Source organism: Bufo bufo, chromosome 4 (assembly GCF_905171765.1).
Source record: "Bufo bufo chromosome 4, aBufBuf1.1, whole genome shotgun sequence".
In the NCBI taxonomy this organism is placed as follows: Eukaryota; Metazoa; Chordata; class Amphibia; order Anura; family Bufonidae; genus Bufo; species Bufo bufo.
In genome coordinates, this window is record NC_053392.1 from 296,596,795 (window position 1) to 296,618,983 (window position 22,189).

The window sequence follows — 22,189 nt, forward strand, 5'->3', positions numbered from 1 at the left end:
CTTAAAAAGAATGGTGAGAGCTGACACATGCCCTTAAGAGAGCTGGGAGCCAGCCCCAGGTCCATGCCCAACTGCAGGAAAGCCAAAAGTCGTGGCAAGGAAAAGCGAACGGGAGACAGCGGTGGTAGTCCGGTGGTAGATTCTGGAAGACGACGACTTCCTTGCCCGAATCATGGTCCGGACCACCGCATCCGAAAACCCACGAGTTTTCAGTATGGCGGCTTCAACAGCTATGCCGTTAAATGTAGCGACCCTATATTCGGTTGGAAGATTGGCCACTGCAACAGCAGGTTCCCCCGAAGAGGAAGACGCAAAGGTCCGTCAGCAAGAAGGGCGACTAGGGACGTGTGCCACACACTGCGTGGCCAATCTGGGGCCACGAGAATGATGGGCAGTCCCTCTGAACTGATCTTCCGGAGAAGACGCGAAATGAGAGGAAGAAGCGGGAACATGTAAGGAAACGTGAACAGTCTCTACGGGATCACCAGTGAAAATGCATGCCAGGGCCATGGGGTCCCCGCGCAACTAAGTCCTCAACCTTGTTGTTGAAGCGTGAGGCCATGAGATCCACATATGGCTGACCCCACCTCTCGCAGATGGCCCAAAAGATCTGCAAGTGAAGAGCCCACTCGCCGGGATCGAGACGCTCCCGGCTGAGGAAGTCTGCGATTTTAGGTTGTCGACGCCGGGTATGTGAACTGCCGACAGTGCCGGAACATGTTTCTCCGCCCAGCTGAGAATCGGCGCCGTCTCCGCCATGACTGCTGGGCTCCGGGTGCCGTCCTGGTGATTGATGTACGCCACCGCCGTGGAGTTGTCGGACTGCACCCGCACCGGACAACCCCCTGAGATGGTCGGCCCAATGTGGCTGTACCGGCGAGGTACCTGAGTATGAGCCCGCAGGGGGTGCAACTAAAGTGGCAGCCTACGATGGAGCACCCGCCTGCAGCAGGTGGAAACTGCAGAAGAGAAAAAAAAAATTAAGTTGACAAAATAAAATAATAAAGCAGCAGCAAGACCTGCAGGAAAAAAAAGGTGAGGTCTGCCACCTACGGACACTAGACTAAAACTGATTAGCCTAGTGCTGTGGAGAGGGTGTAGCCCACCTGGGCGGAGCCAACCTTTGTTGATATCTAGTACCTCCTAGTGGTAGCTGGGCATATACCCATGGTACTGTGTCCCCCAATGCCATTAACGAGAAACCTGTATTTTATTCATTTAACTTCCTGCTCATTCTGGACTTTAAAGTCCAGGAGGGGAACCCATCAGTGACTGACAGCCTTCCCTCTATGATTGTGTATACACGGATAGCTGTCAATCACTGATAGGACCAAGTCCTTGATGTCACAGCCCAGAATCAGCAGGAATTTAAATGAATAAAAATACAAGTTATACTGAATTTTTCCCTCAAAACACTTCTGTTCAGAGGCTTCATTGCATATACTGCCGTATTTGTTAATAATAATATAGCTGCAGCACTGTTCTTTCTGGTAACATGATGGACACCATGACAGAGCCCCAATATGGAAAGTACGATGCGAATATCATTGAAGCGCTGCAAAAAATAGTAGCACTATATAAGTAAGTAAAATAAAAAATAATTAAAACTCAGTGGGGTCCATCTGGAGCATTTTTGTCCGATGGAACCAGCTCTCCGTATTGTATGGGTATCTCCGCCTATGATGGTGCAGAACACTGCAAGTGACCAAGCAGATGTGAACTCAGCTAACATGGAAATTTCAGAGCCTGTCTCATGAGAAGATGACACAAGAGTTATGCAATTAAAGCTGATGAAACTGAGACTTCCTGAGAACGTGTGTAGTCCCAGCTTATTCATAGCTGTGATTCATCAGTTCTGTTTTTAATGTTTTACCTTTTTATAATTGATTTTTTGAGAGACATTTCAAAAAAGAGAAACATATGGTTTCCTGCAATGTTACGGCATAATTGAATCAATCAAGTCACATCTCCACATTGCCTAAATCAGATGCATGCCAATCATGTACCTTTTTCCACCATTTACTTTATTTATTTATTTTTAATTCACTAAGTATCTCATAATCATATGGTATGCGCACTTTTCAGTGAAGCTTTATAGCTTATCTAGAAAACATCACCAGGGCTTGTCCAAGAGTCCAGTCACTACCCTCGGCAGCCACGCTCCATACTTGCAGTGTGAGATCATACTTACTGTATCACAACTTGGAAAACTTGTTCGGGTACAGCCGCATGGTCATGCTTTATGGATGCAGTTTTGGAAGCCAAAACCAGGAGTGAATTCAAAAACGAGAAGTTCTATCTGTCTTTAATATTTTATCACCTTTTGTGATGCACTCTTGATTTTGGCTTCCAAAACTGTATGAGAAAACTTGACTGTACGCTTACACTGTCGGGTTAATGCGTTAACCCACTGATGTTGAAGCTTGCCACATCTGGGGTTTCTTGTCTCACTAGAAACCTCACATTATATTGATGTTCTACTACAGAAATACGTTACGAATCTTAAATCATATCTGAGATATTCTACCATACTCATCAGACAACTAGAGGACTTTTCATGGGGTAAGGAGTATTTTTGGGTAACTCCTTGATGTGTCCGCCCTATATTCAAATATCCCACACGATCTAGGGATGGAATGCACCCACAAATTCCTGATGGAGGACGAGACAGTACCTACAGCACAAAAGGACTTCATTCATCAACACAATGTGTTTAAATTCCTAAACAAACTATACAAACAGACAAGGGGTACCGCGATGGGGACTCGTTTTGCGCCCAGTTTTGCAAATTTATTTATGGGGGTTTTCGAGGATATCTTTATTTATAAACCAGTCAATATGAAAACAATATCGTATATTCCAAACGTTATATTGACGACCTGTTCTTTATCTGGAAAGGTGATACCTCTAGTATTGACACCTTCATTGCACATCTTAACAACAATAATTGGGGCATATCCTTCACCGGAACCTACAATCCCAAAAAAATTGAATATTTGGATCTGGAGATTTCTAGCAGAGACAATAAAATAACAACTAAAACATTCTTTAAAGAGGTAGACAGTAATAGCTACTTAAACTATGGCAGTACACATTATAAAAAATGGAAACGTAACATCCCTTTTGGCCAATTCAAACGGATTAGAAGAAACTGCATACGGGAAAAGGATTTTAATGAGCAGTGTGCCATTTTATCATCGAGGTTTCATGAAAAAGGTTACCCCAAAACCATTATAGAGTCCGCGGAAAGGAAAGCTACCAAATTAATGCAAGCCGATTGCCTGGCAACCAAGCCGGAAAAAAACTTAAAATCTGGAAAAATACCAATGCAATTTCATAACGACCTATAACCAGAGACACAATATGGTGAGATCAATTCTGACAAAACACTGGCTCATCTTGAGAAAAGATCTGATTCTAAATCAAGTTCTCAACCGCCCCCCCAATTGATATACAGAAGAGCCTGCACGCTAAAAAATATACTAGCACCCAGTAAACTTAAAAGCATTAATAAAATCCAAGATAAAAATGCCAGTTTTAAATGTGCACAACCTAAGTGCCTCTGCTGCAGAACAATCGACTAAACCGATACATTTTTAGACAAGAGGGAAAGGAGCTCTCATCCCATACTGACAAGACTCGATTGTAACTCCACACACGTCATCTATGCGTTAGAATGTCCATGTGAACTGCTGTATGTTGGAAGAACTGACATTAAGGAATAGATTAAATAAACATAGATCCAACATAAAAAAGAAATATATGAAACAGTGTTTCCAGACACGCCGCTGAATACCACGACGGGAGTTTGGTTGGCTTCAAAATTACTCCCATTGAACAAATACCAGCGCACCAAAGAGATAAGAGTTCATAAGAAGGAGGGAAATGTACTAGATCTATAAAATTAACACTCTGAATCCACACGGATTAAATGAGGCTTTTGAAATTAATTTATAAACTATTACTTTTTTGATGCTACCAACCCATCTAACCCCCCCTTTTTTCCTTTCCACCCATGTTCCTCTCCCCAATTCCCCTCCCCCACATTTTTTACCTCTTTTTTTCCAGTCATTTTATCTGATATTACAGTATTCCATATAGTTTTTTTATATATTTATATTTCATTTACACCCCCATTTTTTACATCTTATATATTTTGGTGAATTATTCTATATTTATAAATTTTTATTCATTTTTATCCATCATTTATCATCTTTTATTTATGCAAATTGTATTTGTCATACTAAAAATATATATATATATATATATATATATATATTATATTCATTCACACACACACACACACTTTTTTTGTCAGTTCACCCATTAATTTATTCACATTATAGTACATTCTTATAAAATGATTTATTCATCCATTCATCTCTAATTCCATATTGCAATTATTATATATGCACATGAGCCCTCCCCTTTTCCCCTCCTCATCATCCCTCTGTATAATCCTCTTCATTTTTCATATTCCTTTATTCATCATATTCATCCCCATATACTTTTCACCCCCATATAATTATATATATATTCATCCCCATATAATTATATATTGCGCTACAGCCCCCTGCCACCTTTCCCCTCCCCTCTGAGTGACGCGGACTCAAGCGGTGCCTATCATTTCTATGACACTTCTTCACCGTCTTCAGGACCTTTCTCTCTCTGCCTCCCCCAGGGAGCGTTTCGAGTACCCATGACAACTGGGCACATGAACGGGGACCTCCGGATCACGTGACCCTCCCTCCTGCCGTACATCTCCAGCATTAATGTCGGGTATTCACCCGATCCTCATCAACACACTATCGGCAGATTACATTAATAATTCAAATAAAGATCCCTACCACTGAGGCCCTCCTCTACTGTGCCCTTATGTTTATATAACAGACAAGTATTTTATATGTGTATATATCGAATAGTCGCACCCACCCACCCCTGGGGGCGGGGCCTTAACTCTGGTTCCCGCCCAGGGGTGCGTTTTTGGAGTTTTTTTTTAAATGTATTTAAGTTCTTACACTACTGTGATACATTTGTACTTTTTTAACCTGATGAAGGGGACTTAAGATTCCCCGAAACGCGTTATCGCATGCACACTTTTTATTCAAATAAAGAATCTTATTTTAATCTTATTATTTTAAAAAGACCGGCTCAAGTAGTTTTAGAGCGCCAGAACAGGAATTATTTTCTTTCTCCTCTGTACGCTTACACTGTTGGGGTAATGCGTTAACCCACTGATGTTGAAGCTTGCCAGATCTGTACATTAACGTCCTCCATTCTATTTTCAAGTTCCAATTACAACTTTATACATTTCTGGAAATTAATAGCAAGATCTCTATCTAAGGGCTCATTCACACGAACATAAGCCAGTCATGCTGCGGACAGCAAATTGCTATCCCATTGACTTGAATGGATTCGCGATCCTCCATATAAGGCTCTTTTATATGGCATTAACATCTGAAACAACTGTTTTTTTGTTTTGTTTTTATGTGTTACTGTGCAATAGTTCATCCTTGAGGTCACAAGCTTAACGCCTTTGTTTGAACTACTCATGACATTTGCCTATGCTCTGTTCTTAAAGCGTACAGTTCCTAACCTTCCAACAAACTCAAAGTGTGACTATTTCTGACCTTTATATCACTTGTATCTGGCATTTTGTGGAAGTTTTCCTCTGTACATGCTGAATATCTAGCTTGCAGATACCTTAGACATGGGTAGTGGAGACTAGCTGACATCCATTGCACACAAAAAGTAGAGGAAAATCTCCTTTCTGTCTCAGTCACTCAAATGTATGCCCCAAGATCATGAAGGACATTACAGATAGGTACTGACCTGTATTGGTTGTGATTTTAGCATGTGCTGTGAGATAAATCTCATATATAGTTGTGCAGTCTCTTTACTGTCTCTTTGAGTCCCAGCTTAATGCTGCTGCTCACTCCTCCCCCTCTCCTCTCCAAAGACTTGTATTGACATGTGTAATATGATCCTTCAGTGGAGCATTTTTCAAAGTGAAAAGCAATTAGCAAGGGGGGCCAGTAGAGCTAAACAGCTGATAATATATAACATAATGCAAAGTTTCTTGTGGTCCCTTGTACCATTGATTTATGTAAAGTTGTTTGAAAGTACAGTGACTCTTTAAGTCGGCCATACATGCGATAACTGTCAGCCAAACACTTGTCAGCTACCTCTCCCAATCCTCCCTGTACACATGCATGCTGGCTTGGATGGGGTGGATTAGGATGAATGTTAATTCACATCTATATGTACTCTGTAAAAAAAAAAAGTTCTCCTTTTCATTTTATTTCCATATTGTTTCACAAGATCAGTCATTCCTGTTAACTATGGATTGAAGAGTTTACTGATTGCCATTCATTTGCTTCCTAGTTGTCCCCAGTTTCTGCCGAGAACCCAGGTGATGTGTTTGAAGATGGTGAGAACCCTCCAAGCAGCCAATCTTCAGAGAGTGGATTTACAGAATTTGTCCAGTACCAGGAAGACAAGGCAGATGATATTGACAAGGCGCTGAATGATGGGCAAAGTGCAGCTGGCCTACACTTGGGTAGCACTTCATCAGAAACTGAAACCACATCCACTGTAGGGTCTGAAGAGACACTTGTACAACACCCGTGTAAGAGTCCAAAGGGGACAGCTACGCGGAGTATAAAGACCACACAAAAAACAGCAATGCAGTGTTGCTTGGAGTATTTCCAGCAGTTCCTCACAAGACTTGTTACCCTCTACATTCTTCCAAAGAGTGCTGCATCTAAGATGCTCACAGTAGAACAGCCCTCAGGAGGTCAAACAGAAGCTAAGTGGGAGACAACAGCAGAAAATACTAAAGAGAAGAATACAGACAAACCTATTTCTCCGAAAGACTACCGTCCGGCCTTCATTGCTGCATGCCAGCTGTTCCTTGAATGCTCCAGTTTTCCTGTGTACATTGCAGAGGGCAGTCACCCTGTAGACATTCATTTTGATAAAGGAGAAGGGGGTAGGTTTAAGTTCTTATATTGGATTGCGGTTTCAGATTCAGAATTTACAGTGACAGTTATGCCTCCCGTGATATAACTACAATACAACATTGTCTCAGTTTATCGGCATACAAGGGAATTATAATGACAACTATCATACATCACATATACGGATTGGGCTCCGAGGCTCCGACTCTGTAGCGGCATGTAGTACAGGGCCCAAAGTCATCTAATGTGCTTTAAATTGCTTAGATAATCAGTTTCTAGAGCGCCCAGGTATATTAAGCACCCACCCCTCAGATATTGCCCTTTATTAGGTTAACTCCACCCCCCCCCCCCCCCCCACCCACCCATTTCCCTCTCTTAAGCACCTCTCTTTTTGCTGATGGGAAGATATGAACAATTGAGCAGCCCAGTAAATAAGGCTATATAGATAATAATTAATGTTTTCATATACATGGCCATGTGTGGGAAGTGCTGTCAGGATCAAGGAGGTATTTAGGGCGTCTAAAATAGTAGTAGTTCAGTTGTTGAGTAGATTTTCCAGTATGGTCCAAGATCTGTCCAATGATGGAAGTGAAGTCCATTTGCTCTTCTCTGTATAATTCCCTTCTCTTCTGCATTGATTTTCTTTAAAGTTGTTGTGACTTATTGCTTATTTAATATGAAGTGTGAGGAACAGTTGCAAAAAGACATTTGGGTTGACCTCTTCTGTTTTTGTATCGTTAGGAATGGTCTATGCAGTATTTGTGCATTTTTGTACATGACTGGTGTATGTTATTTCTGTTTTATTAGACTATGAGAAGGTCCAACCACCAGTGTGGCTTCAGACCCTCATGAACGCCTGCAGCGCAGCGGTGGACTTCAGCATACAGAGTGTAGCCATATCTCTTGTTATGGACCTTGTTGGCTTAACACAGTCTGTTGCAGTTGTAGCAGGAGAAAATGCTAGTAGCCTGGAGGCCTCTCAGCCCTTGAGCCCAAATCAAGGCAGAGTGTCTGTTGTCATCCGACCTCCCCTCACTGAGGGCAATTTGAGGTATATGGCTGAGAAAACTGATTTCTTTAAGGTAAGTAGAATGATTTATGGATGTACAGTACAGACCAAAAGTTTGGACACACCTTCTCATTCAAAGAGTTTTCTTTATTTTCATGACTATGAAGGCATCAAAACTATGAATTAACACATGTGGAATTATATACATAACAAACAAGTGTGAAACAACTGAAAATATGTCATATTCTAGGTTCTTCAAAGTAGCCACCTTTTGCTTGGATTACTGCTTTGCACACTCTTGGCATTCTCTTGATGAGCTTCAAGAGGTAGTCCCCTGAAATGGTCTTCGAACAGTCTTGAAGGAGTTCCCAGAGATGCTTAGCACTTGTTGGCCCTTTTGCCTTCACTCTGCGGTCCAGCTCACCCCAAACCATCTCGATTGGGTTCAGGTCCGGTGACTGTGGAGGCCAGGTCATCTGGCACAGCACCCCCATCACTCTCCTTCATGGTCAAATAGCCCTTACTTTCAAAGTTTTCCCAATTTTTCGGCTGACTGACTGACCTTCATTTCTTAAAGTAATGATGGCCACTCGTTTTTCTTTACTTAGCTGCTTTTTTCTTGCCATAATACAAATTCTAACAGTCTATTCAGTAGGACTATCAGCTGTGTATCCACCTGACTTCTCCTCAACGCAACTGATGGTCCCAACCCCATTTATAAGGCAAGAAATCCCACTTATTAAACCTGACAGGGCACACCTGTGAAGTGAAAACCATTTCAGGGGACTACCTCTTGAAGCTCATCAAGAGAATGCCAAGAGTGTGCAAAGCAGTAATCAAAGCAAAAGGTGGCTACTTTGAAGAACCTAGAATATGACATATTTTCAGTTGTTTCACACTTGTTTGTTATGTATATAATTCCACATGTGTTAATTCATAGTTTTGATGCCTTCAGTGTGAATCTACAATTTCCATAGTCATGAAAACAAAGAAAACTCTTTGAATGAGAAGGTGTGTCCAAACTTTTGGTCTGTACTGTATGTATTCGTTTTAGTGTTTAATACTTAAAGGGGAAAAGGGTTGTCTCACTTCAGCAAATGGATTTATCATGTAGACAAAGTTAAAACAAGGCACTTACTATATCGTGATTGTTCATATTGTTTCCTTTCTGTCTTGATGCGCTCCCACGGTCCTTGCCGTCAGAGAGGCTGGTGCCTTTTGCTATAGTGTTTAAGCACGACCACCACTGCTTGATTGCAACATGGTCGTAACCCCTGAAAACGAGCAATGTATAATGCAATGGAAAAGTGAATCAAGTGAGCAAAGGAGGCAATATGAACAATACATTAGTAAGTGGCTTGTATTAACTTTCTCTACATCAGGGGTGCACAACTTTTTTTTTTTTTTTTTTTCTGAGGGTCGCAGTGTTACAACGCTCTATTTCAAGGGGCCGCAATTTAAAATAAAATCTTGATTGGTGCCTATTTGCATCAGCCTATTACACAGGCCAATGTAAAGTGACTGGGGAGGAATGATCGCTATCACAGTCATTCCTCCTTCATTTAGTTACATGGATTATCAGTAGCACATCCCTGATTACACAGAGAGATGTGCGGCATGATTATACCGGCCCAATATCATGAATGAGCTTTCCTATGGACACTTGTTCCCTGAATATCTCACAGTGTAATAGTGGCTTAAAGGGATTTCCCAGTAAAAATGAATTTTTAACAAGTTCTTGCAGCATGGCCCCTGAAACCGAAGGGTTATACTTACCTGCTCCTGACGCTGTTTACTTGGAAGTGCATGGCTATGGTCACATGCACGTCTCCAGCCAATCACTGGCTTCAGCGGTCACAAGCAGCATGTCACTTCTGAAGCCAGTCATTGACTGGAGCAGTGTATGTGACCATGGCCATTCACTGACAGGTGTAAAAGTGCAGGAACCTGAAGATGGAAGCAGAGGGGGCCCGGGCGGCCTGAAGCAGGTAAGTATGAATCTTCTGTTTCAGGGGGCATGCTGCAGGAACTTGTTAAGTCATTTTTACAGGAAAAGTGGCAACATTTCCTTCCTGCCTCCTATTCATAAATCAGCGCTTTCCTTCACTGCAGAGGATGGCTCTCACTGGTTATTATAACCTCCTGCCAGTTACAGGTGCCATGCAATAACCAGTAAGCACTTTGTAACTTTGTGTTGGGACTACCAAAATAATTTTTGCAACAATTTTTCACTTGACACATAGGGCATTATAATTTTTTTTTTAGTTTTATATGGGAGAAACTACAAAACATTTTTAAAAAGTATTTATTTTTTTCAAACTATAGCTCCTTATTCTTTAAATATGCAAACTGACACCAAAATAAATTATTATAATTAGTTACCCATTTTGTGTCGGTCGTTTTGTGATATAATATGTATAGTTTCATGTGAATGGGGCGATAATGGCGACTGTTTTTGTTTTTTTTCTTTTATGTATTTTATTATTTTTTATATTTTTTATGTATTTCTGCTACAAATAATATCCCCCCCAAGAGGTCATAAAAAGACCTTTGGGGGACATTGACACTTTTTGGTAATTTTTCACTTTTTCCTTTTTTATTTTTTCCTTTCATTTGTATTTTTAATATTTTATTGTCTAATATTTTTTTTTAATAATTGGTTTATTACGTATTATTTAAATATATTTTCTCATCCTTCTCATTAAGGGACACAGGCTTTGACCATGGGGTATAGCTGTTGCCGCTAGGAGGCGGACACTAAGCACACAAAGTGTAAGCTCCTCCCTCTTCAGCTATATCCCTTCCTGCAGGGACCAAGCTAATCAGTTTTAGCTTAGTGTCTGTAGGAGGCAGACCTTCCTGCGTTGCAGGTCTGCTAGTTACTAATTTTGTCTTTTTTTTTTTTTTTCCTTCTAGCGGGAAGCTTCAGGCAGACTTTTAAACAGCCTGCACTCCCAACCAGGAGACGGGAGACCAGGGGGTCACCAAAACCCCCTGCTCATTCCCGCTCTCCGGAAGAAAAGGAGGACCAGAGGTTCCCGTAAAAACCTCTGTCTCCCGCCAGCAATCGCATCACCACGGCTGCCCCAGCGAAAGTCCCCTATGTTTCCGGTGTAGCGTCCCTCACCAAGGGGCCGCCCACCGAAGGTGGTGATCCGGCTGGAGCCAGGGGGGGCAGAAGATTTGGGACAGGTGAGTAGAAGCAGTGCTCCCCTCCACCCTCCCTTCAGTACCACCTCCAGTGCCTTCCTCTGTGACCCCCTCCAGTACCCCGGCCAGTATCCCCTCCTCCCCACGTGTGGACTTGGGCAGCAATCACCTTTAAAGGGTTAATTTACCTGGGACACTGCTGCAGCAAGGGGGTGGCTGCCTTCTTTGTACACGCCACACATCTGCTGCGGGGTCCTCTGGAGCACATAGGGAGAGGAGGGGGCGGAGTTTGATCCCCTGAGCGCCGCTTCCGGGTCGGCGCATCGGTTCTGGGGCAGCCGGGGCCGTTGTTAATGGAGGCCCCGGCTTCTGTGCGGCCTATTCATGCAGGGATCCCCTCCATGCCTTTTTGTCCCTGGCCAGTATCTGAGATGGTCGGTGGTTTCGGTGAGCGTCGCCTGAAAGGACGGACGGGCGCTGAATCCGGCAGCATTGAGGGGGGCTTATGTTCGCCCCGCCCCCACGTCAGCATCAGAGCAGTGGGAGAGTGGGCTCCCCCCACTTATGGATTTTTAAAGCGTCTGGCAGGAAATAAGGGTCTGACTGGCGTTTGAAGGGACACAGGCTGAGTAAATGTTGTTTGTCCCTTCTTGCAGGGCCTAACCTTCCCATTTGCCTCATTGGGGTGACAGGGATGTCATTATGTCTGAACCCAGGTCCCGAAGCAGGCGGTCCCTTTGGTGCGTCATTTTGCCTGCATGTCGCGCAAAATTTCTGACTCCCTCTGCTTTGCGTGTGCTGCTCCGCCATCGAGTGGCTCGGCTCCGGACGCATTGCTTCCCGCTGCCCAACCTACGGAAGAACCGGAGTGGGCGCGTTCCCGTCTAGGGTGGTACAGGATGTCTCCAATACCAACAAAGCTATTGTGGATATATTGGGGCGTTTGTCGGCAAGGCAGTCCAAAAGGGGTTCTGTGTCTCCCGTGTCCTCGGCCTGTCCTCCTCCTGCTAGAGAGTCTCACTCCGACATGTCCTCAGTTGAAGAGCCATGTTCCGAGGAGAGAGGGTCAGATGAGGATGAGGTCTCACCGGAGGGTCAGTCGCCCAAACTATCCTCCATGGTGGACAGTTTAATTACGGCAGTTATTGAGACGTTGCAGGTTGAGGATCCAGCGCCGTCATCTGCCAGCGCGTGTGTTTCCTTTAGGAAGTCCCGTCATTCGCACAAGTGTTTCCCCAGCCACCAGGAATTTGATTCCCTGATAGACATAGTGGAATTTCCCTGATAGACATTTTATATTGCCAAAACGCTTGAATATCCTTTTCCGGAGGATTTGACTAAAAAATGGTCGGTTCCACCTATAGTGGACCCGCCAGTTTACCACTTGGCTAAACATACTACCTTGCCAATGGCGGATGGGGCTTCTTTTTCTGATATCAAAGATAAGAAGCTGGAAGCGTTTGCAAAATATGCCTTTGAAGCAGTGGCACAGTGCTGCAGCTGGTGTTTGCCTCTACATGGGGGAGCAAAGCTATGGGAGAGTGGGCAAGTAATTTACGTCAGGGTCTCGACTCGGGAGTCCCCTCGGGGGAACTTGCAGATGTGGCCCAGCAGCTCTCGCATGCCAGTGCATATATTTGTGAAGCATCTTTGGACACGGCCAGGTTTATGGCTCGCTCGTCATCCCTGTTGGTGGCTATTCGCCGTACCCTATGGCTCTCACGTTAGGCGGCAGATAATGCTTCAAAAGTGGATCCTGACGGCCCTCCCCTTTACCGGCGGCAGACTTTTTGGTAAGCGCCTGGATAAGATCATTTTAGACGCTACGGGTGGTAAGAGCACCCATTTACCTCAACAGGGGGCGATCTAATAAATCAAAAAAGCGATCCAGAATCTCCTGCAGCCGCAGATTCTTTTTTTTCTGGAAATTCACTCGCTGCTGCAGCAAGGTCTGATTGTTCCGGTTCGTGCGCAAGACCGTTTTCAGGGGTTCTACTCCAAACCTCTTTGTGGTTCCCAAAAAAGAGGGGATGGTCCGTCCCGTTCTGGACCTCAAGGCACGCAACAGTTTCATTCGCGTCCGCAGATTCTGGATGGAGTCACTGAGGTCGGTCATTGCGTTCATGGAACCGGGGGAGTACCTGTCCTCGATAGACATCAAGGACGCTTATCTTCACGTGCCCATATGCTTCAGTCATCAGAGATTTCTCCGGTTCGCAGTGGGTCCATTTTACTACCAGTTTGTGGCCCTCCCGTTCGGCCTGGCCATGGCTCCCAGGGTCTTTACGAAGGTTCTGGCGGCAGTCATGGCCCTGCTCCATGCCAGGGGGATCGTGGCGATCTCGTACTTAGACGATATCCTGGTGAAGGGTCCGTTGTTCCAGGGGTCGGTGGACAGCTTGAACATTGTTCTAGATACCCTGGAGCGCTTCGGATGGCAGAAGTCTTGTTTTTATCCATCTCAGTTGACTTATCTAGGCATGGTACTGGACACTTGTCAGGCCAAGGTATTCTTTTCTCCGGAAAAACTATCCGCTCTTCGTCTGCAGATTCTTCCCTGTGCTCAATTCCATACCAGAACGCTTCAGCGAGCCATTCTGTCCAGCTGGGATCGCTCCCCAGCCTCCTTGGATCGGCCAATGCGTCTCCTTGCCCCAGTGCGCCAGGCCTTCAGATAGTGGATTGTCTCTCTGCGACATTGGGCCGACCATCTCAGGGGTTTTCTGGTGCGGGTGCATTACGACAACTCCACAGCGGTGGCGTACATCAATCACCAGGGCGGCACCCGGAGCCCAGCAGTCATAGCGGAGATGGTGCTGATTCTCAGCTGGGTGGAGAAACATGTTCCGGCACTGTCGGCAGTTCACATACCCAGCATCGACAGCTGGATCGCGGACTTCCTCAGCCGGGAGCGTCTTGATCCCGGCGAGTGTTCTCTTCACCCGCAGATCTTTCGGGCCATCTGCAAGAGGTGAGGTCAGCCGGATGTGGATCTCATGGCCTCACGGTTCAACAACAAGGTGGAGGACTTAGTTGTGCGGTCCAGGGACCCCATAGCCCGGGCATGCGACGCACTGGTGATGCTGTGGAGTCGGTTCACGTTTCCTTACGTGTTCCCGCCTCTTCCTTTCATTCCGCGCCTTCTCTGTAAGATCAGGTCCGAGGGACTGCCCGTCATTCTCCTGGCCCCAGATTGGCCGCGCAGGGTGTGGGACGCGTCCCTAGTCACCATTCTCGCCGAAGAACCTTGGCGTCTTCTCCTCCAGGAGGACCTGCTGTCGCAGGGGCCGATCTTCCACGCGAATTTAGGGTCGCTACATTTAACGGCATGGCTGTTGAAGCCGCCGTAGTGAAATCTCGTGGGTTTTCGGATGTGGTGGTCAAGACCATGATTCGGGCCAGGAAGCAGTCGTCTTCCAGAATCTACCACCGTACTTGGAAGTCCTACTTTAGTTGGTGCGAGCGGCGACAGCTGTCTCCCGTTCTTTTTTCTTTGCCGTGACTTTTGGCTTTCCTGCAGTCGGGCATGGACCTGGGGCTGGCTCTCGGCTCCCTCAAAGAGCAAGTGTCGGCTCTCTCCATTCTTTTTTTAGCGAAATTTAGCTTTGCTTTCGGCAGTTCGAACTTTTCTGCAGGGGGTGACGCATGCTGCGCCCCCTTTCCGTCCTCCGTCGGATCTTTGGGATCTTAATCTAGTGCTCAACGCTCTCCATTCTTCTCTGTTTGATCCTTTGCAGCAGGTGTCGCTGTGCTTCCTGTCTTTATAAGGTGGCTTTTTTGGGTGCAATTACTTCTATCCGTAGAGTGTCGGAACTCGCGGCTCTGTCATGTCGGTCGCCCTTCCTGATCCTCCATCAGGATAAGGTGGTCCTTCGCCCTGTGCAGTCCTTGCCGAAGGTGGTGTCGACATTCCCTCTAAATGAGATTATTCTTCCTTCGTTTTGTCCAGACCCGTCTCATCCTCGAGAACAGTCGCTCCATACTCTGGATCTGGTGCGTGCAGTGCGTATCTATCCTTCCCAGACAGCATCTTTCAGGCGGACGGATTCACTGTTCGTGATTCCAGAGAGGGCTGGCAGCGTCAAAGACTTCCGTTTCCAGATGGATTTGTTTGGCTATTGTGGAAGCTTACCGCGTTAAGGTCCAGGTCCCCGCCCTTCCGGGTGACTGCTCATTCGGCTCGGGCAGTGGGGGTCTCTTAGGCGGTGCATCACGGGGCTTTGGCCCTTCAGGTGTGCAAGGTGGCGACCTGGTCGTCTTTGCATACTTTTTCCAAGTTTTACAAAGTGCACACCTTTGCATCTCCTGACGCTTCTTTGGGGCGTAGAGTTTAGCAGACAGCGGTTCTCTGATTGGCAGGGAGGTTGAAGTTAAGCCCACATTCAGGGACTGCTCTGGAACGTCCCATGGTCAAGGCCTGTGTCCCCCAATGAGACGGATGAGAAAACAAAATTTTTGTACTCACCGTAAAATCTGTTTCTCTTCCATTCATTAGGGACACAGCTGCCACCCAGTTTTTTTGTTATGGGCCTTTTCGGGCCTGTGTGGTTCTGACTTTGCTCATAATGTGATTTTCTTATGTCTGGCTTCCCCCTACTGCTGTTGCACTAAACTGATTAGCTTGGTCCCTGCAGGAAGTGATATAGCTGAAGAGGGAGGAGCTTACACTTTGTGTGCTTAGTGTCCGCCTCCTAGCGGCAACAGCTATACCCATGGGCAGGGCCTGTGTCCCCAATGAACGGAAGAGAAACAGATTTTACGGTGAGTACAAAAATCTAGTTTTTGCCACATATTTCCCCCAAGAGGTCATAAAAAGTCTGTTAGGGGATAATGAACACTCTACTATCCTGCATCTTTTTTTATTTTATTTGTATATTTTTTTTTTTCTATTATTTTTTTTAAAATATATTTTTGCCACATAATGTGTCCGAAAACAAAACAAAAATGAAATAGGTGTAGTGGTATACGTCCTCAATTATAGCAAAATAATATATATTCATGAAGAGGAGCGCTAAAACAAAATAACAAATCTTTAATAATGTAGTACTATCGCATGATCAGCTGTGTTTCTGTCCAGGAGGACGGGGGCCGCAAACCTTGGCTTTGGGGGCCGCATGCAGGCCGCGGGTTGCGCATCCCTGCTCTACATGATAAATGGCATTTGCTGAAGTGAGACAACCACTTTTTAATATTAGTTAGGTTATGTTTCAGGGCACCTACCCTACATGGCGGTTTACTTCAAAACGCATTTTGGAGGTGACCTTTTTAAGTATTCACATCACAAATGAAATGTGTCCTAATCCCAGATAACCTGATCTGCTGTTTTACTGCATCTGTTACAACCCTGTTCTCTTTGGACCATGTGCAGAATGTGGCTATAACACTTTGGCAACAGCTGGGTGACAGGACCCCACAACACCATCAAAGAAGTGTGGAGCTCTTCTATCAACTGCACAACCTGGTCCCATCCTCCAGCATATGTGAAGATGTCATCAGCCAGCAGCTGACACACAAGGATAAGGTACGTGTTTCACTTACATTCTGTAGTCATAACAATTTAAATAAGATATTCTTCCAGTTTTGGACTGGTCATGTGGAATCTGGCCATCAAACATTTGTCTGCGGTTTTTTTCTCGGCCGCTATGATCTCACAGATTGTTTCCATTCTGCTCTTCTTTATCTGTATTTCCCAGCTCTGAATTTTGTGTAACAGACACTCAGCTGATTTTTTGCAGTAGACCTTGCCTTACGTGAAGCATTGTTACCATGTGATTATATGAATAGTTTTATTATTAATATACTGTATTGTGGCAAACCCAGCCACTGTATATTGTCATTCCTGTATGTACGATGTTATTTCATATGTGTATGCCACTTTAAAGAACCAAGCGTATATATGTTTTGTGTAAATATGGTTCAGGTGGGCTGTAACGTTCCTATGCTGGCTGCATGAAAACCGCCAGCATTCATGCAATTGTATGTTGTTATGTGAGGGGACCCAGATAGCTAATTGTATTGTATTTGTGTATTCTGAGCGGCATTCACCTAATGATATGCCCTCAGACTGGAGCTATCTGGGATATGTTAATGTCTGTGTTTGCTGGGAGGGTGTGACATTGTGTGTTTGGGTGGGGATTCCCGTCCTGTTGTTCCCACATGTGTATTGGCAATTTCCCTTTGTCCTGAGAGATAATTGGATTACTACTCGGGTGTCTCCAGGGCAGAGTGGAGGAAACCATGATGCACTGTGGGGATGTGTTGTAATATATTGATTGGTTGTATTTCAAAACCCTGTGGGCAGTACTATGTTTTTGGTTTGTGAATAAAAGAGGCTGTACGTGAAGTACAGTCAGTTCCTGTTTTACACTCAACATAGAGCCTCGTCTCATGTGTATGGGGATTGCTATACGCTGTATACTCCCCTGGCTATAACTCCTAGCTCTTGTAAGAGCTTGCTCCTGGTTCCTGTCTCTGGATTTAGGAGAGGTTCACCCACTGGAGCCTTGTCATAGGTCCAGGGTGGGTAGGAGATGGCGAGGCCTCCACCAAGCTTCAGCGGTTCGTGGGGTCTGCAGTGCTGACGGGGTCAAGTGGAGTGCTTGGAGTCCTCTGGAAGCACTAGGAGCATCTATCGACGGAGGTACCCGGTCGGGGTGCTAGGCGTTCCGTTACAGTTCTTGGGAGGGAAGGATTGTATGCTGTACCGGCCTATTTGGATCATTGCCTGCTTTTCCTGTCTACCAGCGGAGACCTTGTGGATCGTGCTACCCCTCCGCTACATGTATACTTATATACTTACTGACTACTGGGCCCTCAGATTTTAATTTTACCCCTTCCTTTATTTTTTCACAGAAAATTAGAATGGAGGCTCATGGTAGATTTGCAGTCCTGTGGCACCTCACCAGGGACCTTCACATCAACAAGTCCTCATCCTATGGTCGTACTTTTGACAGGTTTGTGATACTTTCTAATGGATAATGCAGTATTGAGATGCACAAACATAAAAAAATGAACCACCACTACAAGTTCTGAAGAAATAGAAACATAGAATGTGTCGGCAGATAAGAACCATTTGGCCCATCTAGTCTGCCCAATATACTGAATACTATGGATAGCCCCTGGCCCTATCTTATATGAAGGATCGCATTATGCCTATCCCATGCATGCTTAAACTTCTTCACTGTATTTGCAGCTACCACTTCTGCAGGAAGGCTATTCCATGCATCCACTACTCTCTCAGTAAAGTAATACTTCCTGATATTACTTTTAAACCTTTGCCCCTCTAATTTAAAACTATGTCCTCTTGTAGCAGTTTTTCTTCTTTTAAATATTCTCTCCTCTTTTACCTTGTTGATTCCCTTTATGTATTTAAAAGTTTCTATCATATCCCCTCTGTCTCGTCTTTCTTCCAAGCTATACATGTTAAGGTCCTTTAATCTTTCCTGGTAAGTTTTATCCTGCAATCCATGTACCAGTTTAGTAGCTCTTCTCTGAACTCTCTCCAAAGTATCAATATCCTTCTGGAGATATGGTCTCCAGTACTGAGCACAATACTCCAAATGAGGTCTCACTAGTGCTCTGTAGAGCGGCATGAGCACCTCCCTCTTTCTACTGGTAATGCCTCTACTTATACACCCAAGCATTCTGCTAGCATTTCCTGCTGCTCTATGACATTGTCTGCCTACATTTATGTCTTCTGAAATAATGACCCCTAAATCCCTTTCCTCAGATACTGAGGTTAGGACTGTATCACTTATTTTATATTCTGCTCTTGGGTTTTTTACCTCAGGTGCATTATTTTGCACTTATCCACATTAAATCTTAGTTGCCAGATTTTTGACCATTCCTCTAGTTTTCCTAAATCCTTTTCCATTTGGTGTATCCCTCCAGGAACATCAACCCTGTTACAAATCTTTGTGTCATCAGCAAAAAGACACACCTTACCATCGAGGCCTTCTGCAATTTCGCTGATAAAGATATTAAACAATATGGGTCCCATAACAGATCCCTGAGGTACCCCACTGGTAACAAGACCATGGTCTGAATATACTCCATTGACTACAACCCTCTGTTGCCTGACCCTCAGCCACTGCCTAATCCATTCAACAATATGGGAGTCCAAGCCCAAAGACTGCAATTTATTGATAAGCCTTCTGTGTGGGACAGTATCGAAAGCCTTACTAAAGTCTAGATAAGCGATGTCTACTGCACCTCCGCCATCTATTGTTTTAGTCACCCAATCAAAAAAATCAATAAGATTAGTTTGACATGATCTCCCTGAAGTAAACCCATGCTGTTTTTCATCTTACAATCCATGGGATTTTAGATGTTCCACAATCCTTTCCTTAAGTATGGTTTCCATTAATTTCCCCACTATTGATGTCAGGCTTACTGGCCTATAGTTGCCCGATTCCTCCCTACTACCTTTCTTGTGAATCAGCACAACATTTGCTAATTTCGAATCTTCTGGGGCGACTCCTGTTGCCAGTGATTGATTAAATAAATCTGTTAATGGTTTTGCTAGTTCACCGCTGAGCTCTTTTAATAGCTTTGGGTGTATCCCATCAGGCCCCTGTGACTTATTTGTATTGATTTTAGACAGCTGACTTAGAACCTCTTCCTCTGTAAAGAGACATGCATCAAAAGATTCATTAGTCTTCTTTCCTAACTGAGGTCCTTTTTCTTCATTTTCCTTCGTAAAGACTGAACAGAAGTATTCATTGAGGCAGTCAGCTAGTTCTTTATCTTCTTCCATATACCTTCCTTCTTTTGTTTTTAATTTTGTAATTCCTTTTTTCATTTATGTATCTGAAGAATGCCTTATCGCCTTTTTTCCCTGACTGAGCTAATTTCTCTTCTGCCTGTGCTTTAGAAGCTCTTATAACTTGTTTGGCCTCTCTCTGCCTAATCTTGTAAATTAGCCTGTCATCCTCGTTTTTTTTTTTTTTTATAATTTCTAAATGCTATCTTTTTGTTTTTAATGATTTTGGCCACTTCTGCTGAGTACCACAGTGGTCTTTTCCTTTTTTTGCTTTTACTGACAAGCCTAATGCAATTTTCTGTTGCCTTCAATAGTGCCTCTTTTAAGTAGTCCCATTTCTCCTGGACTCCAATGAAACTGTTCCAATCTGATAGGGACTCGTATACCACTAATCTAATTTTAGAAAAGTCCGTTTTTCTAAAATCTAAAACTTTTGTTTTTGTGTGGTGTGACTCAGTCACTGTACTTATAGTAAACCACTCTGACTGGTGATCATTAGATCCCAAGCTTTCCCCTACAGTAATATCATATACCAAATTCCCATTTGTGAATACTAAATCTAAAATGGCCTCCTTCCGGGTTGGCTCCTCAACTACTTGCTGTAGAGATAATCCCAGTAGGGAATTTAGAATATCTGTACTCCTGGCAGAACTAGCTATTTTGGTTTTCCAGTTTACATCAGGAAGATTGAAGTCTCCCATAATGATAACTTCCCCCTTCAATGTCATTTTAGCTATTTCCTCAACTAGTAGATCATCTAATTCTTTGACTTGGCTAGGTGGTCTATATATCACACCTACACGAGTTACCTTATGATTATCAAGCTGCAAGGTAACCCAAACTGACTCTAAATTGTTCTCGCTAACTTGTATCAAATTAGATTTTATGCTGTCTTTCACATACAGGGCCACCCCTCCCCCCTTCTTGCCTTCTCTGTCTTTCCTGTATAGAGAGAACCCTGGTATTGATATATCCCAGTCATTACTCCCCTTGAACCACGTCTCAGTAACAGCCACTACATCTATATTCTCAGATTCCATTATAGCCTCAAGTTTATTGATCTTATTCCCTAAACTGCGAGCATTTGTAGATAAGAATCTGAGCTTGTCATTTCTTAACCTTTGTGCTACTGGCATCTTCTGGCATTGTTCCGGGGGGCAGTCGGACTGCTGGATTATCACTCTTTTGCCCCCCTTTCCTCGTTTAAATGCTCCTTAGCAAATACTTGGAACTGTTCACCGAGGACATTCGTTCCCTTGAGAGAAAGATGCAAACCATCTTTCTCGTACAGTTCTTTTCCATTCCAACAATAGCTAACATGAGACACAAAGCCAAACCCTTGGTTCAGACACCATTCACCAAGCCATACATTGAATTCCTTAATGCACATCTTCCTGTCATGCTGAAGGTTATGCACAGGCAAAACTGCAGAGAATGAAACATACAGTATACAGGAGCGTAATATATCACTGGTAACTTTCTGTGAGACCTGCCAGATGGGTTGTCTTACATGGACGTCTGTTCAGGTGTGGCTACAGAGAACACATAGCCAGGTGTGGCTACCTCCTGCAAAAGAAGCTGCTCAATGGGGATTAGAAAAGTTGGCTTTGTTTTAAAGGGAATCTGTCACCATGAAAATGCAGTGTAATCTGCAGACAGCATGTTATAGAGCTGGAGGAGCGGAGCAGATTTGTAAACCGTTTTGTGGGAAAAAATTCAGCAAAACCTGTAAATTATTAATTTAAAGGGGATACCCCATGACTTATGTAAACAAATGAGAATCAGACATCATATAGTACATGACAATATAACTAACAAAGCTAGAACCAGCCCTGTACCTCACATGGATCCAGGGATTTCCTATTCATTGCTCTGCTAGATTTATATCAAGCTGACAGCTCAAGGGGAGTGTCTTTTCTGCTGCAGCTAAGGGGGCGTGTCCATACTCTCCCTATCACAGCTCAGGAGGCAGATGAAGAATGAAACTGAGCATGTGCGGCCACCTCAGTGAGCCAGACACAAAAACAAACAGCAGGTGGTGCTATACAGATAAGTTTTATTGAATAACTCAGTAGCTATGCAAAATTTCTAATTACATGCAATTACAAAAGTATTCAGATCCAGGTGTTGGTTTGAAAACTGCTGAATATTTTTCATGGGACAACCCCTTTAAATTCCTACTTAATCTGGACTTTGAAGGCAAGGAGGCGATCCTATCAATGTATACCGTCATAGAGGGAAGGCTGTCAATCACTGATAGGAGCCTCCTTGACTCCAAAGCCCAGAATGAGCAGAGATATAAATGTATAA

General features: G+C 44.1%; 1 protein-coding gene across 2 annotated transcripts in view; it reads left to right on the plus strand.

Annotated features, from left to right (window-relative positions):
• Positions 1 to 22,189, plus strand: part of DOP1A (DOP1 leucine zipper like protein A) — a 102,498-nt gene that overhangs the window by 44,777 nt on the left and 35,532 nt on the right. For both annotated transcript variants that reach the window (XM_040428696.1, XM_040428697.1), the window contains 4 exons: positions 6,385 to 6,991; positions 7,767 to 8,041; positions 16,487 to 16,639; positions 17,971 to 18,071. In XM_040428696.1, the coding sequence (XP_040284630.1) occupies positions 6,385 to 6,991; positions 7,767 to 8,041; positions 16,487 to 16,639; positions 17,971 to 18,071 (1,136 nt within the window). The remainder of the gene's footprint in view (positions 1 to 6,384; positions 6,992 to 7,766; positions 8,042 to 16,486; positions 16,640 to 17,970; positions 18,072 to 22,189) is intronic.